Source organism: Phyllobates terribilis, unplaced genomic scaffold (assembly GCF_046119375.1).
Source record: "Phyllobates terribilis strain yellow unplaced genomic scaffold, ASM4611937v1 Scaffold_3__8_contigs__length_932513732, whole genome shotgun sequence".
NCBI lineage: Eukaryota > Metazoa > Chordata > Amphibia > Anura > Dendrobatidae > Phyllobates > Phyllobates terribilis.
This window is the reverse complement of record NW_027362763.1, coordinates 586897599-586921530: the sequence shown is the minus strand read 5'-3', so window position 1 is coordinate 586921530 and position 23932 is coordinate 586897599. Positions and strand designations below refer to the sequence as shown.

Below are 23932 nucleotides of genomic sequence, written 5' to 3'. Positions count from 1 at the left end.
TTCTTCAGCTCTTTTGTGAGAAACTAATGTTTGGGCAGTGTCGTCGCCACATAAAGTGAGACGTTCCGAGACGTTGTGCCTGTTCCAAATTAAATTGTAAAATTCAAATACGTGCACGGAAGAGCCATGACTGATACATTTGAGCGTCAGGCTAGATCTCCTTTATTACATACTGTGGTCCAGGTTTATATAGGTTATTAGTATTCATACTTTAAAACAATATAATTGGCTCAGCTTATTTCTAAATATGTGCTGGCATTAAGCATACATACAGGTGCATCTCACTAAATTAGAATATCATCAAAAAGTTAATTTATTTCAGTTCTTCAATACAAAAAGTTAAACTCATATTATATAGAGTCATTGCAAATAGGGTGATCTATTTCAAGTGTTTATTATTTCTGTTAATGTTGATGATTATGGCTTACAGCCAATGAAAACACAAAAGTCATTATCTCAGTAAATTAGAATACTTTCGCCTACTGAAATGTATGTTCAGTAAATGCACTCAATACTTGGTTGGGGCTCCTTTTGCATCAATTACTGCATCAATATGGCATAGTATGGAGGCGATCAGCCTGTGGCACTGCTGAGGTGTTATGGAAGCCCAGGTTGCTTTGATAGCAGCCTTTAGCTCGTCTGCATTGTTGGGTCTGGTGTCTCATCTTCCTCTTGACAATACCCCATAGATTCTCTATGGGGTTAAGGTCAGGCGAGTTTGCTGGCCAATCAAGCACAGTGATACTGTTATTGGTACTTTTCGAAGTGTGGACAGGTGCCAAGTCCTGCTGGAGAATGAAATTTCCATCTCCAAAAAGCTTGTCGGCAGAGGGAAGCATGAAGTGCTCTAAAATTTCCTAATAGACGGCTGCACTGAGTTTGGACTTGATAAAACACAGTGGACCTACACCAGCAGATGACATGGCTCCCCAAACCATCACTGATTGTGGAAACTTCACACTAGACCTCAAGCAGCTTGGATTGTGTGCCTCTCCACTCTTCCTCCAGACTCTGGGACCTTGATTTCCAAATGAAAATTGGAACTCTGGGACCTCGTGGAGTATGTCAATGACTGCCTTCTGGACATCTGTAAAGTCAGCAGTTTTCCCCATGACTGTGGAGCCTACTGAAACAGATTTTGGGGCCTTTTTAAACGCTTAGGAAGCCTTCGCAGGTGTTTTTCGTTAATTATTTTAATTTACTGAGTTAATCACTTTTGTGTTTTCATTGGCTCTAAGCCATAGTCATTAACAGTAATAATCACTTGAAATAGATCACTCTGTTTGTAATGACTCTATATAATCTGAGTTTCACTTTTTGTATTGAAGAACTGAAATAAATTACCGTACTTTTTTTCCCCAAAATTTGGAAGGAAAATGAGGGGTGTGTCTTATTGTCCGAACGTTACTTTACCGGTGGTGGTGGAACGGGGATCGCAGGGTCCTTCGGCGTCGGCAGAGGTGAGATGCGGCTGGAGCCGGGGCCTGTAACTGTGCTGGAGTGGCTGGTGTCGGGCGGTGAAGCAGAGGAGCTGGGGCCTGTGCCGGGCTGTGAGCGGTGTCTGGCGGCATGCGTCGACCTGGAGCTCCGGCGGCCATTTTCCTGTGGATCACGACCTCAGGAAGACGGCCACCGGAAGTCGCACACGCTCCTCTGACGCACCGCTGGACGCCGCTCACAGTCTGGCACAGGCCCCGACTCCTCTGAATCACAGGTGGACTCCGCTCACAGCCAGATGACAGGCCCCAGCAGGTGACAAGCCCCAGCCAGACCCCAGTCAGACATCGGCCACAGCCAGGCCCCAGTCAGAAACCGGTCCCGCAGCATCTCGCCTCTTCTGCTGCCGCCGCCGGGTTCTTGAGGCAGGGAACGGAGGGACCTGCGATCCTGCTCCACCACCACCGCAACTCACAGCTGCTAGAGCATCGGCTTCATGTATCCAGGGTCCGCAGCATTCCTCCACTTCCACCAGGCCGGTTTCCTGAAGGACCCTGCCTCCTGTGACCCTCTCTCCACCACCCCCCAGGTAAGAAACCGTACCTATTCAGACTATAAGATGGACCCCATCTTATAAACAATATTTTTTAAATATTTTTTTCCCTCTTTTCCACCCCAAAATTTGTGGTGTATCTTATTGTACGAAAAATAAGGTAACTTTTTGATGATATTCTAATTTAGTGAGATGCACCTGTACATCTAATTGACTAAGTTAATGTTACGGGTCCGGGTGGTGGAACCTCTGTGCTTCGGTACAAGGAGGGACCAGAGGGGTGTAACTAAGTGCCTACTCGGACCGACCCAGGTCACACGGCGGCTTAGTCGACTCCGTGAACCAGGGAGGGACCGTGCAGGTGAAGCCGCTGCCACTCTGGGACCGACCTTGTGTGAGAGCAGGCGACTCCCACGTGTCAGAAGACAGGAGCTGACCGGCATAGCGGATGAGCACGGCAGGAAGGCTGGTGGGTGGTCCGAGTAGATAAGCAGGCAGCTATGGCAGATAGCCAGACAGGTGCTCCGGGTAGGCAGGCTGGTGGGCACGGCAGGTTAGTGGCAGGTGTTCCGGGTAGGCTGGCTGGTGGGCACGGCAGATTACTGGCAGGTACTCCGGGTAGGCAGGCTGGTGGGCACGGCAGGTTAGTGGCAGGTGTTCCGGGTAGGCTGGCTGGTGGGCACGGCAGATTACTGGCAGTTGCTCCGGGTAGGCAGACTGGCACGTGCGGCCCCTTTAAGAGGGAGGGAGCGTGCGCCCTAAGCACAGTGCCCGGGAAGCTGCGCGCGGTGCGCGCCACAGCAGCAGCGGCGGGGGAGCAGGAAGACGCCAGACTGGGGCCGCGGCGGTGAGGGGGAACGGCGTCTCTGCCCGGCAGAAGGCAGACACCGATGCTACAGTTAACACTATTGACACCCAGCTTTCTGACTTTCGTTTCTTCCTTATATTTTATCTGAGTCTCTAAACAAAGACATCCCAAAAGACACCTTATCTCGCACACACACACTGGGTCAAACTCTTCTGGTAAGCAGAAGATGCACGTACAAAAATCAAAATGGAGTCAGGATAGATAAAGTATAACTCCTGCTCTCACAGGCAGCCAGTCTACCAAATAACATTCCTAAGATATGGAAATTGTGGGTGGCTTCGCTTCTGGTACTGGGTGCTAATACCAAACCATGGTATGCCATTCACTGGATATTCCTGGCTGGTTGGAGACAAGCTTATTTCTACAGAAAAGTACCAGTGTCACGGAACGACAAGGGGATGTCCGGCGGACGGCACAACACACAGATGCAATGGGAGATAGAGGGGGAAGGAGGGCCCTAGCGGTAGGGAACAAGGGAAGGGACACCCCCTGACACCAACCTGTGTCTTTCCCTAAGCTTCCCTATCGTCCCTAGATGGGTCCTTCCACCTGTGCGCGGTCTCGTGCCAAAGCCCTCGCTGGCCCTGGACTTAACCTGGCTAGTGCGCAGGCCAGCGAGACACTAGTCTCACCACTACAATAGGACAACACAAGGAAGGTAAGACAAACAGTGGGAAGATAACAACATAATATACACTTGGCTTTCCAACAGAAACTTCACTGCCTCAATAGCAATGAACACACAGCTTCTCCAGAGACTGGCTCCCTCAAAGAGGTCAGCATAGAATGAACTATAACCAGCGGTCAGCTGATGGATCATGTGGCTATTTAAAGGGAGGTGGGCGTGGTACTAACCAACATCAGTTGACTGTTACTAGAGGCTGCCAGCAAGAGACTAAGATTAACCCTTCCTGGACCAAAAGGAAAAAAATACATTTAAATTACAGCATAACCAGAGCTGCCACGAATCTCCAAATTATTTGTGACAACCAGCAAGCTAAGGAGATCGTGGCCTCTATCATCATGAAGGAGTTTACTCGTTGGCTAGGAGACCGACCACCGCTGCTTTCTACCTTGTGAACATTCTGTTAAAGCTTGATTTACCCAGGACCCGCAATCCTGTGCATCGGGAGGACGTGTTCCGTCCCAGGGTCCGACTAGGTCCCGGCTTCCACAATATTAACCCAGTGTGCTGTCAGTGAGATGTACTGTCCCTGGCCACAAGCACATGTCCACGTGTCTGTGGTTAGGTGGTCCTTCGCAGTAACTGTGCTGGTTAGGATACGGGTTTTGTTCTGGGACCCATGCTTGTATAAGGCGGGGACGGCAAACCTGGGGAAATAGTGGCAGCTGGGGACCGAGTACCAAGGGACAGCCGCCGCCAAGAGGTTGCGGGAAGCTTCCGCTTCCATGAGCCTAAAAGGGAAAATTTCCAGTGCATCAGTCGAGAAATGTGTCAGTTTAGTATTGAGGCCTGTTGGTTGGCTGCGTATTTGCACTTGTGTTCCAAAGACTGGGGTAGGGTCAACTGAATGCTGCGCTGGGACAAGGACATGGACAAGGTTGCTGACTGTGATGGTTGCAAGTGTGCAACGACAGGTGCAGGGTGGGAGGCATCTTTGCCTGCATCATGGACGGAGGCTTGGCGTGCACGTACAACAGGGGAAGAGGCAGCGGTGTCACCTGCAGACACTGTTTCTGGACCCTAGCGTTTGGCCAAACTAGTCGGGTGCTTTGCTGTCATGTGCCTGATAATGCTGGTGGTGGTCAGGCTGGTAGTTTTGCTGCCCCTGCTGATGCTGGCATGGCAGATGTTGCAAATGGCCTTTTTGGGGTTAACTGGACAATCTTTAAAAAAGAGCCAGATTCGGGAAGACCTAGCAGTTGAGCTGGCAACTTCCCTGATATTGGTGTTTTGGAGAACAGTTGCACGCCTTATGTCTATGGCCACCCCACTGCTTCTTCCTGCCTGTTGTGGTGCTACGCCTCCTTCCCCCTCTGCGTTGCTGTCCTCGCAATGCATGTCACCTTACCAGGTTGGGTTAGTGACTTCATCGTCCACCACCTCGTCTTACACTTCCGCACCCTGGTCCTCCTCCTGACTTTGTCCATTGTGTCTCATCATCATCAAACTTTTGCGACAGTCATTGCAATTTCCCACTGTCACCTTCGTGTGACCATGGCTGCTCAAATACTTGGTCATCGCTACATGCGATCTCCTGTTGCCCCAGTTGAAGCGGACCGAGCGAGAGGCCAGAATCTATAAATAGAAAGATGAACGAAACAGCTCTTTGGAGTGTCCAAGTGTGGGATTAGTTGTCTTCGGGCACTTGGCATGGCGGGAGGAAGTACGATCAGGGTGAGGAATATGCAGACTCCAAGTAAAATAAATCTCCCAGTTCCTCACATTCCTCAAACAAGAATCTGCATTAACAATTGTGCATGCCGTCATCATCTTTGACCTCGACTACTGCAACCTCCTGCTCTGTGGCCTCCCTTCTAACACTCTCTTACCCCTCCAATGTATCCTAAACTCTGCAGCCCGACGAATGCACCTGTCTCCTCATTATTCCCTGGCCTCTCCTCTCTGTCAATCCCTTCACTGGCTCCTTATTGCCCAGAGACTCCAGTTCAAAACCCTAACCTTGGCATGCAAAGCCATCCCCAACCTGTCTCCTCCATACATCTGTGACCTAGTCTCCCGGTACTTACCTGCACACAACCTCCGATTCTCACAAAATCTCCTTCTCTACTCCCCTCTTAACTCCTCTTCCCGCAATTGCGTACAAGATTTCTCCCGAGCATCCCCGACACTCTGGACATCTCTACCCCAACATATCAGGCTGTCGCCAACCTGGATATATATATGGGAGGGGGGGGGGGCGGTTAGACATATGGAGGCCATGATGGATGTAGGGGGGGCAGGCTGGACACATGGGAGCCAGGATGGATATATGGGAGGGGGGCAGGCTGGACACATGGGGGTCAGGATGGATATATTGGGGGGCCAGGATGGATATATGGGAGGGGGCAGGTTGGACACATGGGGTTCAGGATAGATATATAGGGGGGCCAGGATGGATATATGGGGAAGGGGCAGGCTGGACACATAGGGGCCAGGATGTATATATGGGGGAGGGGCATCCTGGACATATGGAGGCCAGGATGGATATGTTGTGGGGCACGCTGGAGACATGAGGGCCAGGATGGATATTTGGGGCCGGGACAGGATGGATATATGGGTGAGGAGGCAAGTTGTGGTTTGTATTCCTGATCAGTGTTGTAGCATTTGGTCACTATGTCGTGGTAATATGTAATCTGGTCATGGTGTGGCGGTATTTGTTCCTTGTATGTGGTGTTATTTGGTCACTGTGATGGTAATATGTGGTCTGGTCACGTGGTATTTGTCCCTTGTATGTGGTATTATTTGGTCGCTATATGCTGGTAATATGTGGTCTAGTCATGGTGTGGTGATATTTGTCCCTTTTGTATATAGTATTATTGGTGTTGGTATAGTGGATTGTGTTGTGTATGGCGGTCATTTGTTCTCTTTGATATTAACTAGGAGAAGATTATTTCCATTAGGCCACGGCCCCACTATCAGTATTCAGTCAGTATTTTTTCTCAGGAGTTGGAGCCAAAACCAGGAGTGGGTGATAAATGCAGAATTGGTGACTTGTTTCTATTATACCTTTTCTCTGATTGTTCCTCACCTGGTTTTGGCTCCCACTCCTGAGAAAAAATACTGACCGAATACTGACCAAATACTGATAGTGGGGCCGTGGCTTTAGAGATTAAATACTTGGACCAGAGCAGCAGAGATGCACTTACAGGGGTTCTCTGGTGAAAACAAGTAATCACCTCTCCACAGGTGATATTGATTAGTGGGGGTCTGACTGCTGGGACCCAATCGGCAGAATGTGGAGCTTTTCTCCCCATTAGACTGGAGCTCATGTGCAACTCGACCACTGATCCATTCATTCCCTCAGTGGCTTTTAGCACTGCTCTTGTTTTTTTTTTGGATGCCCCCAAGAGAATGAATGGGGCTGCCGTCTGACATCTTACTTGCAGCTCCATTTTAAAATGGGGATAAGTGTCCTGTCAGGGATAAAACTTCCACATTCTTCCGATTGGTGCGGTTTCCAGAAGTCAGCCCTAAACGATCAATAAGTTATCACCTATCCTGTGGAGCCCATGGATCGGTGATTATTTGTTTTAAACAAAAAAGCACTTTAATGCAAACTATCGTAAACGTACATCTCCGGTATTGTGGTGCACAGTAGATGTGCAGGAGCCGCCTGTGTTTTACAGTCGATGCTCCACTATAACAGGGATAACTGCTAACAGATATTTGCATATTGCTGTAGGTGGGTCCCTAGGGTCAATTTCCCCTATAGGTCCCAGACACCCCAGTCCGACCCTGACTGTAGACAAAGCCCATATGTAATCTGCATCCAAAAAATGTTGCAAAAGAAAAAAAAAAAAAAACGCTTAAAAAAACCATTGTGATTGAGAAGTTATCCAATATACCACAGATAGGAGATACTTTTTAAACTTGGATACACCTTTAATATGATGCAAAGCATAATGGGAAGTGAGGGAAAGGAATTCAAGAGTGTATATTGCTGGCAGCTAATCTAGCATAGAACTCGCATTTACTGTTTAGAAGAATGACCAAAGCATTTCCAGTGCATCAGGTAGCTAGGTGTGGGAGGCAGTCAGAAGATTAATGGGGAGGATGAAAAAGTGCAATTGTATTTAATTTTCATCCAAACGATATGTGCAATTAAAGGAAACCTGTCATCAAGATTGTATACCCCAAACTACTCTGTGCACAATTATTAAGCAATTTGTAGTTTTGATGATTGATTTTATTATTGAACAACTGCAGTGTTGTCAGCCAATTCAAAAGGTAAATAAACCTGAACATTTAAGAAAGTAAAAGTGACATTTTGTCTTTCTTAGAATATCTGTGTGTGCATACTTATTGGGCAACTATTAGTGTGTAGAATTATTATGCAGCTACATGAAAAATTAAAATTTTCCCATCTCATTTGTTTACTTTCATCTGTGAATGTGAGAATAAAAAACAATCGACTCAAAATGTACAAAAATACATTTCTCTATTTCTTCATTGGCGAACACAGGAAACCATGGGTGTATGCTGCTGACACTAGGAGGCTGACACTAGGCAGAAAAACAAAAAAGGCTAACTCCTTCCCAGCAGGCTACACTCACCGACTGGGAGAGGACTAACCAGTTTTAGGTTAGTGTCAGTAGGAGGCGGATATGGGTCTTTCATTTGACCCATAATAACCTCGGTTTTCTGCATTTTTCACAATTTTTTTATTTTTTTCAGAATCTTCCTTTCTTCCTAACCCCTTGGAGGGAAACAATGTGAACAATGACACTGTTATCCCACGTAGAGACAGAGAGTACTGCATGGACTGACACCCGTAACCTCATGTGCCTATCCGGTAGGACCGTAACACATCAAGAGTGTTCAGGTGATCCGGAGGACGGTCCTTGCCCCCCACTTCTGCCTGCACGGCATCAGGAGGTCCTCAAGTGCCACACATATCCCTGCACGCTCACCCACCAGAGTCAGACGGTGTCAGGAGGTACAGACGTCACGCAATCCAGTGAGGTTCAGATGTCTTGATTTTAGTTCTGAAACATCTCCAGGGATGAAGAGGTGCTTTTTCTCACACAGGTTCCCCCACCCCCATCCCCTGGGAGACGAATAGATTTGCACACAGATGTGATGTGACACACATTAATCCTCGCATGTTATTGTGTATGTGCGTGTGTTTCTTTTCGGGGCACAAGGCCCTTCCTTCAACTTTTTTAGACCTCCGCACCGCTCCCCTGTTGTGCGCCGTCCTCTCTCCCTACTCAAGGCACCGGCTTTTGTGCGGCCTAGCTGTGACACTAAACCCAGCACCCTCCTTCCTTATCGCGTGGTCTTTTCTCTGACCCAGATCGGACATGCCCCCTCTCCTTCAGTGCCGCAGGAAACTGCGTACCCTGTTTTCTTTTCCTCATGAGGCCCACCTCTCCCTCCCAGCGGTTGCCATTTGCCAGCATCCGGACACTCTTCACCGCAAAATCCTTTCTCCGACCAGGTTCTGCAACCTGTAATACAGCAATGAAACCACCTAACTGCCCCATAAGTCAGGTCATGCCACGGTCCTTTTTTCCTACCCACTACTCTTTTGAGGGCCAGGCACCCTTTTATATTCCTTTCCTGAAGATCTTTCCCCTTGTCCCATAGAAAGGGGGCCTCATTCCTTCCTAAGGTGTTTCTTATATCCTCTTCCAAAGGAACTTGGTTCTTCATCCCGTGATGATAGATGGGTCCTACGCCCAGCTCTATCCTTCCCCTCTGAGGTGGTTACTCCTTCGCCCCCTTGAAGTACTTCATACTTCTTTCCTCTCATTATCTGGAATGGTCTCTTTTTTTCAATTGGGACCTCACCAGAGGTGCTTTTCTAGATTTTCGGTCTTTTTCTCTTAGCTTAGGAGCGTACTGAGTGAAAAAAAGGTCCCATCCCGCTGAGGATCTCTGGCTCTCTCCTCATGACAGTGAGAGCTTCTTTGGGCTGCTTTGCCCTTGAGCCGGCTAGGCCACTTCCTGGTTTTCAGTCCTCACCTTTTCTCCTAGTCCTATATGGTTCAGCAACTGCCAGTCTCTATCGGACGGTTCTACGTGCAGCACAACTGGTTTTATTTCTTCGCGTAGCTGTTTCTTCCCACCCTAGGGACTGCTTTAGGACGTCCTATGGTTTGTGGTGTCCCCCAATGAAGTGATAGAGAATAGAAGATTTTGGGTACTTACTATAAAATCTCTTTCTCTGAACCTTCATTGGGGGAGACAGCACCCGCCCTTGTTTGCGCCATGGTTGGTTCAATATAGGGTATTCTCCTTTCCTACTGCTTTCTCACAAACTGGTTAGTCCTCTCCCAGTCGGTGGGTGTAGCCTGCTGGGGAGGAGTTAGCCTTTTTGGTTTTCCTAGTGGCAGCAGCATACGCCCATGATTTCCTGTGTACCCCAATGAAGGCTCTGAGAGAGATTTTACAGTTAGTACCCAAAATCTTCTCTTCTGACATTTTTCAAAACCTTATCATTGACCAATGTAGACACCCATGTTTTTAATAACATTTATAAGCCTTCCATCCATGGAGTCTGACTGATGGTTTCTTAATCTGTTAACGATCTACATTTTAGGCAACACCAATCACAACTTCCCAGACACTGTTCAGAGAGGTGTACTCTTTTCCTTCACAGTTAATCTCCTGTTTAAGAAGGGCCCACCATTTTTCAATAAGGTTTAGGTCATGTAAGGGACCATGTTATTATTCTTTCATCTTTAAGGCCATTATTGGCTAGACAAGCAGTGGAGCACTTTGATGCATATGCTGAGCATTGTCCCGCATAAAAATCATGGTTTTGTTGAGAGATACAGATCTTTTCCAGTGCCATTACTTGAAGAAAATGCCTTCACTGTGGGTTGGCACTGCAGATACAGCTCTCCTGCTTTCCCATTTCACCGCCTGGTGCCTCCTTCTATCACTGATTCACAAGTCACGGAAACATGAGTGACCTGTCAGTCAGACACCAGTGGCGGAGGGGAATAGGGAGAGGCGGGAGAGCTGTAAGCCCAGTGCCTACCCACTGCGCCTACAACTCATTAGCACACAATTTCAACTATGGATTTTTCTAAAATAGCAAAATGGATTTCTACAAGAAAGGTAAGGAATTAATCAGCATGAAAGCACCTTTATCTTCATGCCATTAGTTTGGAGAATAAAACCCTGATGATAGGTTCTCTTTAAAAAGGAGTTTATCAAAAATGCTAAATAAACTTCTTAAAGTTGGATAGGGTAATTAACCCCTCTAAAAATCATGCTAAAATTATATATTTTAGCGTATTAGTGACTGAGAAATCAACTCTTCATTCATATGCAAATGAGGGGGCTTTGGTGCACCTATGGCATGGCCAGGGATTCAATGCACTTAGGCCCCCACCCAAAATTGCATTTTTAGAACTCCCTGATTCAGATTGGTAGCATTCACTTCACCAGAGCTCCCACAGACTCCTTTTACCTGGTATTCAGTGGCAACCAAAAGTTTTGCATTTTGTTTTAAAAGTGTGTCTGTCTGGTTGTTGTGATGCCATTTTCCTGGTGATTTTAGTGAACCTGAAGCAAATGGTTGTCAACTATAAGGACAAAAATTGTGTTTGCCATTGTTTTATCTTTTTATGTGTTAGTTTTCAACATTTGCTGGGCCAAATGTTTCGCATATTTTGTCATGGGTAGTCGAATTTTGCCTAACATTCTTTATTATTTTGTGTATGTGTGTTTTTAGGTTAAAACATGGCAAAGACAAATTTATCACCAGATGTCAGGACGCTTATTATTCTGAGAGTGAAGTCAGGCAAAAGCCAAAAAGAGATAGCTATGGAATTCAACTGTTCTCAGAGTCAAGTGTCAGGTATATTAAAGAGAGAAAAAGAAGGTTATGGAACAGCTGACAAACCTATAAGTGGACGACCACTGAAAACTTCCTCCAGAGTTGATCACATTATTAAGAAAAAGTCAGTATCTGATGTCCATAAAAGTGCAAAGGATATGGGGTCAAAGTAAGTCGCCAAACTGTGGTGCGACAGCTAAGTGCAGTCGGGTTGAATGCACGAGTTCTAGTCAAGAAGCCTTTCATCTCTGCAAAGAACTGGAAGGTCTGACTTGCGTTTGCCAAAGGGCACAGCCAATGGAAAGATACAGATTGGTCTAAGGTGTAGTCGTCGGATGATCCAAGTTCAATTTGGTTGTTAGTGATGGCAAGCACTATATATACCGCCCGATTGGGAAAACGTAATGATCTAAGGTACCAAACACCTACAGTGAATCATGGTGGTGGCAATGTCATGGTTTGGGGCTGCTTTTCTGCATCTGCCATTGGCCCTCTGCATAGAGTTCATGGAAATATGAATGCTACTATGTACAAGAATAGGGTTAGGATGAACAGTTGGGGCCCATACCCATAACAATAAAGATGAATTGTTTGCATATTTGCAAATGGAATGGCGCAAGATCCCTCACAGTGTCTTGAATACCATAGTGGCTTCAATGCTTCGTCGGTGTGGTGCAGTAATTCAAACAAGAGGTTATGCTGCAGAATACTAAGTTATGGCATTGTAAGCAATGAATTACTCTCTGTTGTGATCAATAAATAGTATATGCAAAACCAGGGGTGTACCGTCCATAGCGGCAGCCCACACAGCTGCTATGGGGTCCATCAGACCTCTCCATCCCCCCATCACAATTTCTCTGCATCCTTGGGATGCAGATACAGTTGAAAACATCCAGGCTCGATCAGAACCTCAAGAGGATTTGGTGACCCGGAGTCGGGAGAAGGACCCACCTCTTCACCTCTGGCTGCACTATGTCCACCACGCAGAGGATGATTCACTAATCTGTAAGTGCAAGAGAGGAGGCTCCGGCCTCCAGCAGAGCAGAGCAAAGTGGCTGCTTACAACATGGCCCCTGCTTTCCTAGCTGCCTGCCCAGCTCTGTAGCTCACTCCCTCCTGCCTTTAGCCCTGCAATTAAAGCGAGAGAGCTCTGCAGTCGGGCCCTGGGGGATGGGAGGCTGCACCAGAGAGAAATGCATCATGTGCAATCATCTGCATAGAGGGTAAGTGTGTGTGTGTATCTGTATATGTATGTGTGTATATATATATATGAATGTGTGTGTGTATTTGTGCATATGTGTGTGCATATACAGTACAGACCAAAAGTTTGGACACACCTTCTCATTTAAAGATTTTTCTGTATTTTCATGACTATGAAAATTGTACATTCACACTGAAGGCATCAAAACTATGAATTACCACATGTGGCATTATATACTTAACAAAAAAGTGTGAAACCACTGAAAATATGTCTTATATTCTAGGTTCTTCAAAGTAGCCACCTTTTGCTTTGATGACTGCTTTGCACACTCTTGGCATTCTCTTGATGAGCTTCAAGAGGTAGTCACCGGAAATGGTCTTCCAACAATCTTGAAGGAGTCCCCAGAGATGCTTAGCACTTGTTGGCCCTTTTGCCTTCACTCTGCGGTCCAGCTCACCCCAAACCATCTCGATTGGGTTCAGGTCTGGTGACTGGGGAGGCCAGGTCATCTGGCGTAGCACCCCATCACTCTCCTTCTTGGTCAAATAGCCCTTACACAGCCTGGAGGTGTGTTTGGGGTCATTGTCCTGTTGAAAAATAAATGATGGTCCAACTAAACGCAAACCGGATGGAATAGCATGATGCTGCAAGATGCTGTGGTAGCCATGCTGGTTCAGTATGCCTTCAATTTTGAATAAATCCCCAACAGTGTCACCAGCAAAGCACCCCCACACCATCACACCTCCTCCTCCATGCTTCACGGTGGGAACCAGGCATGTAGAGTCCATCCGTTCACCTTTTCTGCGTCGCACAAAGACACGGTGGTTGGAACCAAAGATATCAAATTTGGACTAATCAGACTAAAGCACAGATTTCCACTGGTCTAATGTCCATTCCTTGTGTTCTTTAGCCAAAACTTGTCTCTTCTGCTTGTTGCCTGTCCTTAGCAGTGGTTTCCTAGCAGCTATTTTACCATGAAGGCCTGCTGCACAAAGTCTCCTCTTAACAGTTGTTGTAGAGATGTGTCTGCTGCTAGAACTCTGTGTGGCATTGACCTGGTCTCTAATCTGAGCTGCTGTTAACCTGCGATTTCTGAGGCTGGTAACTCGGATAAACTTATCCTCAGAAGCAGAGGTGACTCTTGGTCTTGCTTTCCTGGGGCGGTCCTCATGTGAGCCAGTTTCTTTGTAGCTCTTGATGGTTTTTGCAACTGCACTTGGGGACACTTTCAACGTTAGCCCAATTTTTCGGACTGACTGACCTTCATTTCTTAAAGTAATGATGGCCACTCATTTTTCTTTACTTAGCTGCTTTTTTCTTGCCATAATACAAATTCTAACAGTCTATTCAGTAGGACTATCAGCTGTGTATCCACCTGACTTCTGCACAACACAACTGATGGTCCCAACCCCATTTATAAGGCAAGAAATCTCACTTATTAAACCTGACAGGGCACACCTGTGAAGTGAAAACCATTTCTGGTGACTACCTCTTGAAGCTCATCAAGAGAATGCCAAGAGTGTGCAAAGCAGTCATCAAAGCAAAAGGTGGCTACTTTGAAGAACCTAGAATATAAGACATATTTTCAGTTGTTTCACACTTTTTTGTTAAGTGTATAATTCCACATGTGTTAATTCATAGTTTTGTTGCCTTCAGTGTGAATGTACAATTTTCATAGTCATGAAAATACAGAAAAATCTTTAAATGAGAAGGTGTGTCCAAACTTTTGGTCTGTACTGTATGTGTGTGTGTATTTGTGCATATGTGTGTGCATATATGTGTATGTGTGTTTGTGCATATGTGTGTATATGCATATGTGTGTGTATGTATACACATATGCACACATACACATATATGTGCATATACACACATATGCATACGCATATACACACCCACACATATACACGTGTGTGTGTGTGTATGTATGTGTATATATATATGTGTGTGTATATATATATATATATATATATATATATATATATATATATATATATATATATATATATAGTCAGCCACCAATATATATATATAGTCAGCCACCAATTGTGCAAGTTCTCCCACTTAAAAAGATGAGAGACTCCTGTAATTGACATCACACCTCAACTATGAGAGACAAAATGAGAAAAAAAATCCTGAAAATATTTTCTGGTTAGCCAATAAAGGTATCACCCCAAGAATACTTTTGTCATTTTTGTCATACGAGTATTTACATCGATTTTTCTGGCTAACACGGTACCACAATATAACTTTGTATTGTACATCATTTCCAAATCAGACCATGTGATTTTCAGGATTTGTTTTCTCATTTTGTCTCTCATAGTTGAGGTCGACCTATGATGTCAATTACAGGCCTCTCTCATCTTTTTAAGTGGGAGAACTTGCACAATTGGTGGCTGACTAAATACTTTTTTTCCCCCACTGTATATGCGAGGGGAGGTATGTGTCACTCAGAATGCTTTCCTGTGTGAACTGAAACCTACTGAATTTATGACAGCATGTTATATGCTGGGGGTTACCTCTTTTAAAGGGTGTGGTTTTATGGGAATGACGTAGAGATGGGAGGGAAGTCATTCCCCATACCTCCATCTCAGGGTGTGGCTGAGCAAGCTTTAAATGTTCAATCCTGTTTTTTTTTACTCTGTGTTGTATTTGGAGAGGCAAGGTCTCCAGACTGGACAGCCATAGCTCAGAGAGGAGCTGAAGGCAGGACATAACCTGCGTGAGCGAACTGCACACACACATATGGACTGTGCTATCTTTTATCTTTTATTTTGTTGTTTTGCCAGTAAGGTCATGTTTATTTTTGCTGGAGTTGCATGGCTTTATGCCATATACAGTAATAAAGCCTGCAGAGAAAACCCTTTTCCTGAGTCTACTTCCGGAAGCAGCCGAGCGAGTCGACCTACCACAAATATATATATTTGTGTGTGTATATGTATATATATATGTGTGTGTGTGTGTGTGTGCGTATGTCCAATATGTTTCTATGTGTGTCATGTCTATGTATCTGTATACATGTCATATACGGCATTTCAGCTCCATTACAAGTTTGAGAAAGGCACCGTGTGGGGGGCCTGAAGGGCCACATTTGACCATATAGGTGAATAAATACATTTAAAATAAGCCTGGTACATACGGCTAAACTTTGGGCCCCATGTATCCAGCACCGACTGCAGTGTCCCACCCAGGAATGTATGACTGAAATGCAGCGATTTCAGAGAAAAATATACTTTATTAGCAGCCAGGGATGGAGCCGCACTGTAGACTAGTTGTACAGGCGGGTCACTGGTGGCTTCTCCCCAGCTGCCAACAGGACAGTGACTGACCGCTCTATGCATAGGGCCGGTTTCACACGTCTTGATATTTCCAGGACTGTGCTGATCTCGGTGAGTGACAGGACACCACTCGCTGCAGCGAGTCATTCTCTGCTCCTCAGCGTGTGTCGTCAGTTGGATTACAGCGCGGGACACTATTTCATCTTCGGACAGGTGAATATAATGACTTTTTTTATTTTATTCTTATTTTTACAGTTGGACACAGCGGGAGGAGAATACTACTCTCAACATTGTCCCCTGTTGGTGCTGATCGCAGTGCAAGCAGGAGACAAAGATGACAGACTCTTTCAGTACCCAGCACTTGAGAACAGCACTAGCTGTACCACTGATTCCCAGGCGCCAGTACGTGTGATCCTGATGCGGCACACGGGCGCCGGTACGTGTCGCTTGGATGTCATCATTGTGGGACGTTTTGCGGCCTGTGCAGCTGCTAAAAAACGGACATGTCAGCGTGTTTTGCATACGGACACACGGTCCATGGAAACACACTGACGTGCACAGACCCATTCATTTGAATGAGTCTGCATGTGCATGTGTCTCCAGTACGTGTGAAAACTGACACCACAGGTACTGGAGTCACTGACGTGTGAAAGAGCCCTTAGTGCGCATATAGGCTGAGACGTGCCAGACACTTGTAGCAGGCGGGAGAAGCACCAGAGACACCTCTGTCGGACTAGTCTCCCATGTGGATCTTACCCCGGCGGCTTCTAAAATAGGTTTTTCTCTTAAATGCCGCAGCGTTTTTGAGTCCAACATCCCTGGCTGAGATATTGCAGCCAGTGCCTGATACATGCGGACTGTGGATCATGGGTACTATCAGCTGTAAGGTTCCCTTTAACCCCTTCATGATATATTATGTATTTTTACGTCATATGTAGTGCCCCTGCCGCTGATGCTGGCTTGCACGCTGAGCCCGCATCTATCCCCGCACATGACCGCTGATGTAATCAGCCATCATGTGCCTTAAACAGCCACGGGTGTTAACCTGTTAAATCCCACTTGTTAATCTCTGACAGCAGGATTTAACATGCGCCAGCAGGGAGCGCGTCATTCCATGCGCCCATCAGCGCGCCCATGACATCCTCAAGCAGCACAGAGCAGAGCTGCGCACCAGGGGAACATGTCTAGGAAAGTAGTATTTTCCTTTCTTTTATCAGTCAGTACTTATAGGGGCCATCATACTCTGGTCGTGGGGACCATTGTGGGAGCGTTCATACTGGGTGTGGGGGAATTGTACTGATGGGACCATTATACTGTGCGAGGTGATATGGGGGGTCTCATATTGTGTGGACATATTTACTGTGGGGACATCATACTGTTTTGGGAACACGAGTTATATTGTGCGTGTGGGGGAATTCACTGTGCGTGGGGGTGTCATGCAATGTGTTCGATACATTTTTGGAGGCATCATACTCTGTGGGGCCATAAAAGGGATATTGTAGTGGGAGAGAACAGTTATTGGCTTCAATAGGAGCAAAATTATTCTGTATGTGCAGCAATACATGTCCATCTCCATCTTTAAATTTATGAGGCATGCCATTCTGTGACTCCTCCAGTGCGCCGTGACCCTGCCTACTACAACGATAGGGAAGGGGGGGCCCAATTAGGACTTTTGCTATGGGACCCCATGGTTTCTATGTACGCCCCTGTGCCAAACTTTTGGCAGTCAGTTATCTTTAATTAAATGACCATACCTATATTCAAAAGCATTTTGGTTAAAATAAAGGTCTTGCATGATGACAACTTCATCACCAGGAAAATGGCATCCCAACAACCAGACAGAAGTAATCACACTTTTAAAAAAATGCAAAACTTTTGGTCACCACTATACATTTTTAGATTTACAATAAGCTGATGTGACTACATGGTTGATAATGGCTGTCAGTGCAAATGTTCTTTCATATTACTGATCTATGTATAACAGGAGAGATGTAGAGTATAAATGGCATAAAACAAATTTTTATTTAATACATGATAAAAATCTGATCATCAAAGTCATATAATATCACAGTATATATTATCCATCACAATACAAAGTGAAATATAACGTGCAAACAGGCCATCGCACCCCTCAGAGCGAGCACAACGTATGGACCCTAGTAGATATTTAGCACGACCGGCAGACCGCTGGCATTTATATTACTCACTAGTGTGTATAATTGCCACATCATAAGAATCAACAGAGGTACCGGCTTATATCACAGGGGAACGTGGAGGGGTGAGAATTAGATCATCACCTGGCCAGGAGGGAGCCCCTGATCTAGCCTTAGGCTAATAATTAGGCTCCAGAATCATCTTATCTGTAAACTGAACTGAATCTCATTTAAGCTGGTCACCTCTGATCATGTGAATATTATACAAATGTTGTAATAATAAATTGTATACATTGCTGTGGAATATGTTGGTGCTATAAAAGCAGGACATATTTTTAAATATATGTATTGGTGGTAGGATGAAGTGGAACCATTTCCTGATGAAAATGAGAACTTTTTACAGCAACTTTATAAATTTATGGAAGACAGAGGTGAGAATGTTATGTAGTCTTTGGTGTTTGAGCAGGAGTCCATGCTTTGATCCAATGATATGAACTACATGAAACAGTATAAACACTAAAATGTAATTGTAAAACCCAAGTCCCAGCAATCCCATCATTAATAAATGTCTTTATCTTATTACAACTGACTTAATACATTTGTAGAATAATCTTTGCCTTCCCACACACAGATACTTACGGTATTTAGTAGGGTTGAAAAAAGACATGTCCATTGAAGATGTTGTCCACTACTTTTTATTTTCATCAATAAGAGGCGGATGTGTAGTACCCTGCTGCAGCCATTATCAGAAGATGGAGCTGCTCCGCAATCAAGCAGTTTCGGCTGTTGGCCGCCGCCACTGATAACGGCTGATCGTCAGGTGTCGGACTCTGACCAATCAGACATTGATGAGCTATCTTTAAGAAAAAATAATGGACAAACTCTTATATTCATCCAAGGAATGGGAAAGCGTGTGGGGAAAGGGTAAATATTAGAACATTGAGGCATACTTAGCAATACTGTTTCATCCTTAGTTCAAATTTAGAGTAGACCTGATTAAAATATGGCAAATTGATCACAATAGTTCATGACTGATACGTCTGGCTCATCTTTAATCTGTCTAAGTTTACACCTGCTGTTTGTTTGCTTGCTTTGTGCCAGAAATTTAAATTGGTTGTCGTACCTAAAACTACAAGGCTTTGGGCACTCAAGGTTTTTTGACAAATCTGTTGCGGTGTACTCATTTTATACTGAGCTCTGTATATGCACAACCACCTCACACCTTATCTGTTCCCTACTTAAAGGATGGAACACTTAGGTAGAAAGTATGTCTCTCGTCTTTCATCCTCATAGGTGAGAATAGGACGTGCTCTGAGTCTCACGAACCAGAGACACGGATCCGTTTTTATAAATGATTTGTGTGGATCTTATGGACCAATTAGACTATAGGTCAGTGTGAATAGGGCCTAATTGTAAGCGGTAACCCAGCAGAGGTCAGGATGGGAAGCTGACAAGTAGACATGGTCATTATCACAAGCCAAGTAGATACCAAAATTAATTCATAGCAAAATATACTATTTCTGTAACTTTGGTGGGAGTTACATAAACAGTGTAGCACACCCCTCTTGGCTGAGTCTTTAATCCCAGCCATCTCTGGCTGCCACATATATATAGGAATACACCTTTCTAAAGAATTTTTGGAGGTGTTTAGTTTGCTTTCTTTAGCAAACCACATTTTTTATGTTTTAACTTATTTTATTTCCATTTTTCATATTAACTTTAGTGTTTGAAAATTATAAAGACATTAGGTGTATTTTGTCTCTTATTGCCCTTTTAGACAGTAGTTTTAGGCCATGTGCTTAGTGTACTGGGGTGAGCAGTAGGTTTTGTTTTTTAAAAAAAGAACCCCCTGAAATGGGTATGTGGGTGGCTCATTCGGAGAGCCCTGTCCGTCAGCAGCACTATAATCAGTGATGCCAAGCAGGGTTAAACAGCTTTCTGCCAGGAATGTATGTTTTCCTTCATTTTTTTCCCCAGGAACCCCCATTAACAAGAGACCTGTGCTAGGGTACCGGAACTTGAATCTTTTCAAATTATTCCGTCTTGTTCATAAACTTGGAGGATTTAGTAATGTAAGTATTTATCATTCTGAGTTTTGTACTATATATTATTTGTGTAAATGTTTTATGACATTTTTTATTTTTTTTTTTCCATAACATAACTGTGTTTTTAAAGTTACTGTATTTTGCGGATTATAAGACGCACCCCAAGTTTTGGGGAGGAAAATAGGAAAAAATGTTTTTTAATAAACCGGTGCATGTTATAATCTGCTTACCTGTAGGGGGGGGGGCGGCGTTGGTAGAGGGTTGCCGCCGGCTGAGGCAGGAGGGGTTGTTCTTAGGCGAGAGTCGGGAGATGGGTGCGGGCCCCATGCTGTCTGCCATGTTCTGCTGGAGGTGTTCGGTGATGCAGGGGCTCCTACAACATTTTGTGGAAGCCAAAGCCCTTCACCTTCCATACTCTCCTATGCAGTGGACTCTGGGAAAATGGCGAAATCTCTGTGCTGAGATCTCAATCTGAGCATGCGCTGCCTCCGACGGACATTTTCCCGGAGACCGACACCGTGCAGGGGCTCCAGCTTCTATAAAATGTTGGCGGAGCCCCCGCACCACTGAACACATCCAGCAGAATGTGGCAGACAGCATGGGGCCCGCACTCATCTCTCGTCTTTGAACCCCCCCGTCCTGCCTCGCCAGCAGCGACCCTGCTCTAGCACAGCCGGTAAGACGATTTCGCTTTGTAGGACGCACCCCTATTTTCCCCCCAAATCTATGGGGAAAAAAAGTGAGTCTTATAAAGCAAAAATATGGTAATTTGTTAAAATCATATTACACTTAGTCTTACTCGTATTTTGTGTCTTGAAATTAAAGATTGAAAGTGGAGCAGTTTGGAAACAAGTTTATCAAGACCTTGGGATTCCTGTTCTGAATTCAGCCGCTGGCTATAATGTGAAGTGTGCTTACAAAAAGTAAGTATAAGAAAGTGTTATATTGTACAAAGTGCTCACCGCTGACTATGCATTGGGTATATACTTTTCATTTCTGTTTTTTTTTGGTGATAATACTGTAAAACATGTACAGAATTGAAACATATCTGAGAGTAATTTATGAAACCACATTACTATAAAAATAAGGAAAACAAACATTTACATTGCAAGTGTTTGTTGTCATAGAGACCCAGATATAGTTACCATAATAATGGGAAAATGTGCCTGTAGGGAATTGGCAAGGAATCTAAATTCCCCAAAGCTATCAGTACAATGTGTACCAGAAACGGCGCACCACTGGAAATGGTCCACTTAAATGCATTTGTGAGATAATAACAGCATTAAATGGTTAAGCAGCTGCTGCTAGAGGTAGATGCTGGCTGTATAACACAGTTGCTACCTGCTGTGTATGGAGTGGGCCCAGCTCCTGAGCCCACTCCATACCCCATACACAACGTGCGCAATACATGTGCGGTGGATGTTGGGAAGGGGTAAAATACAGATTCATACATTCTCTGATATACTTATCAAAAAAATAAAGGGGGCACTTAAACAACACAATGTAACTCCAAGATTTTACTTCTGTGAAATCAACCTGTCCAGTTATGAAGCAACACTGATTGTGAATCAGTTTCTCCTGCTGTTGTGCAAATGGAACAGACAACTGGTATAAATGATAGGCAATTAGCAAGATACCCCCTATATAGGAGCGGTTCTGCAGGTGGTGACCACAGACCATTTCTCTGTTCTCATGCTTTTTGGCTCTTTTGGTCACTTTTGCATTTTGTCATTGCTCTCACCCCTAGAGGTACAGTAGCATGAGGCGGTGTCTACAGTACAACCCACAGAAGTTGCTCAGGTAGTGCAGCTCATCCAGGAGGGCACATCAGTGCGAGTTGTGGCAAGAAGGTTTGCTGTGTCTGTCAGCACAGTGTCCAGAGCATGGAGCAGATACCAGGAGACAGGCCAGTACATCAGGAGACGTGGAGGGGGCCGTAGGAGGGCAACAACCCAGTAGCAGGACCGCTGCCTCCTCCTGTGTGCAAGGAGGAGCAGTGTCAGAGCGCTGCAAAATGACCTCCATCAGGCCACTAAAATCCATGTGTCTGCTCAAATTGTCAGAAAAAGACTCCATAAGGGTGGTATGAGGGCTCGACGTCCACAAGTGGGTGTTGTGCTTGCAACCAAACACCGTGCAGGACGATTGGCATTTGCCAGAGGAACACCAAGATTAGCAGATTCAACATTGGCGCCCTATGCTCTTCATGGATGAGAGCAGGTTCACTCTGAGCACGTGAAAGAGTCTGGAGACGCCGTGGAGCGCGATCTGCTGCCTGCAACATCCTCCAGCATGACCGGTCTGGCAGTGGTTCAGTAATAATGTGGGGAGGAATTTCTTTCAAGGGCCGCACACCCCAACATGTGCTAGCCAGAGGTACCCTGACTGACAAAGTACCGGGATGAGATCCACAGATCCATTGTGAGACCATATGCAGGTTCAGTGGACCCTGGGTTCCTTCTGATCAGTGTCGGATTGGGGTGTCTGGGGTCCACAGGAGGTATTGGTCCTCGGGGCCCACCCTACAGCTGTATGCAAATACCTGTTAGCCAGTATCCCTGTTATAGTGGAGCGTCGACTGTAAATCACAGGCGGCTCCTGCACATTTACTGTACACATACTATAACTGGGATGTACAATTACTGTTGTTTGAATTAAAATGCTTCTTTGGTTAAAACAAGTTATCACCGATCCATGGGCTCTACAGGATAGGTGATAACTTATTGATCATTTGGGTCCAAACATTGTAAAACGCACCTATCGGAAGAATGGGGAAGTTTTATCTCTGTCAGGACACTTATCCCCTTTTTAAAATGCAGCAGCAGGTGAGATGTCTGACCGCAGCCTCATTCATTCTCTTTGGGGCTTCCAGAAAAAACAAGAACAGCCACTGAGGGAATGAATGGATCAGTGGTCAAGTCGCACATGAGCTCCAGTCTAATGAGGATAAAAACTCCACATTCTATCAATCGGTGCAGGTCCCAGCGTTCAGACCCCCACTAATCAATAATTTATCACTTATCCTGTGGAGAGGTGATTACTTGTTTTCCCCGGAGAACCCCTGTAAGTGCATCTTGTTCCAAGTATTTAATCACTAATGGAAATAAAGAATCTTCTCCTATTTAATATCAGAGAGCACAAGTGACCGCCATACACAACACAATCCACTATACCAACACCAATAGTACCACATACAAGGGAGAAATACCTCCACACCATGACTAGACCACATATTACCACCACATAGTGACCAAAACATACCACATACTAGTGAGAAATACTGCCACACCATGACCAGACCAGATATTAGCAGCATATAGCACCAAAATAATTTGCCATCATTGCTCTCCCCATCCCCATCATTGCTCTCCCCCTCCCCATCATTGCTCTCCCCCCACCTCCTCCATCATTGCTTTCCCCATCCCTATCATTGCTCTTCCCCACCTTCTCCATCATTGTCATATCTCCCCCACCTTCTCCATCATTGCCATGTCTTCCCCACCTCCATCACCATTGCCATGTCTCCCCTCACCTCCTCCATCATCATTGCTTTATCCCCCCCACCTCCTCCATCATAATTGCCATAACTCCCCCCACCTCCTCCATCATCATTGTTATATCTCCACCACCTCCTCCATCATCATTGCCATGCCATATCTCCCCCCACCTCCTCCATCATCATTGCCATGCCATATCTCCCTCTCCTCCATCATCATTGCCATGCCATCTCTCCCCCCACCTCCTCCATCATCATTGCCATGCCATATCTCCCCCCATCATCATTGCTATATCTCCCCCCACCTCCTCCATCATCATTGCCATGCCATCTCTCCCCCCACCTCCTCCATCATCATTGCCATGCCATATCTCCCCCCATCATCATTGCTATATCTCCCCCCACCTCCTCCATGATCATTGCCATG

The 23932-nt window shown here is 45.4% G+C and overlaps 1 protein-coding gene across 2 annotated transcripts in view; it reads left to right on the top strand.

Annotated features, from left to right (window-relative positions):
• ARID4B (AT-rich interaction domain 4B) overlaps positions 1–23932 on the top strand; it is a 593887-nt gene that overhangs the window by 335196 nt on the left and 234759 nt on the right. For both annotated transcript variants that reach the window (XM_073671468.1, XM_073671469.1), the window contains 3 exons: positions 18323–18395; positions 19942–20036; positions 20835–20932. In XM_073671468.1, coding sequence (XP_073527569.1) covers positions 18323–18395; positions 19942–20036; positions 20835–20932 — 266 coding nt within the window. The remainder of the gene's footprint in view (positions 1–18322; positions 18396–19941; positions 20037–20834; positions 20933–23932) is intronic.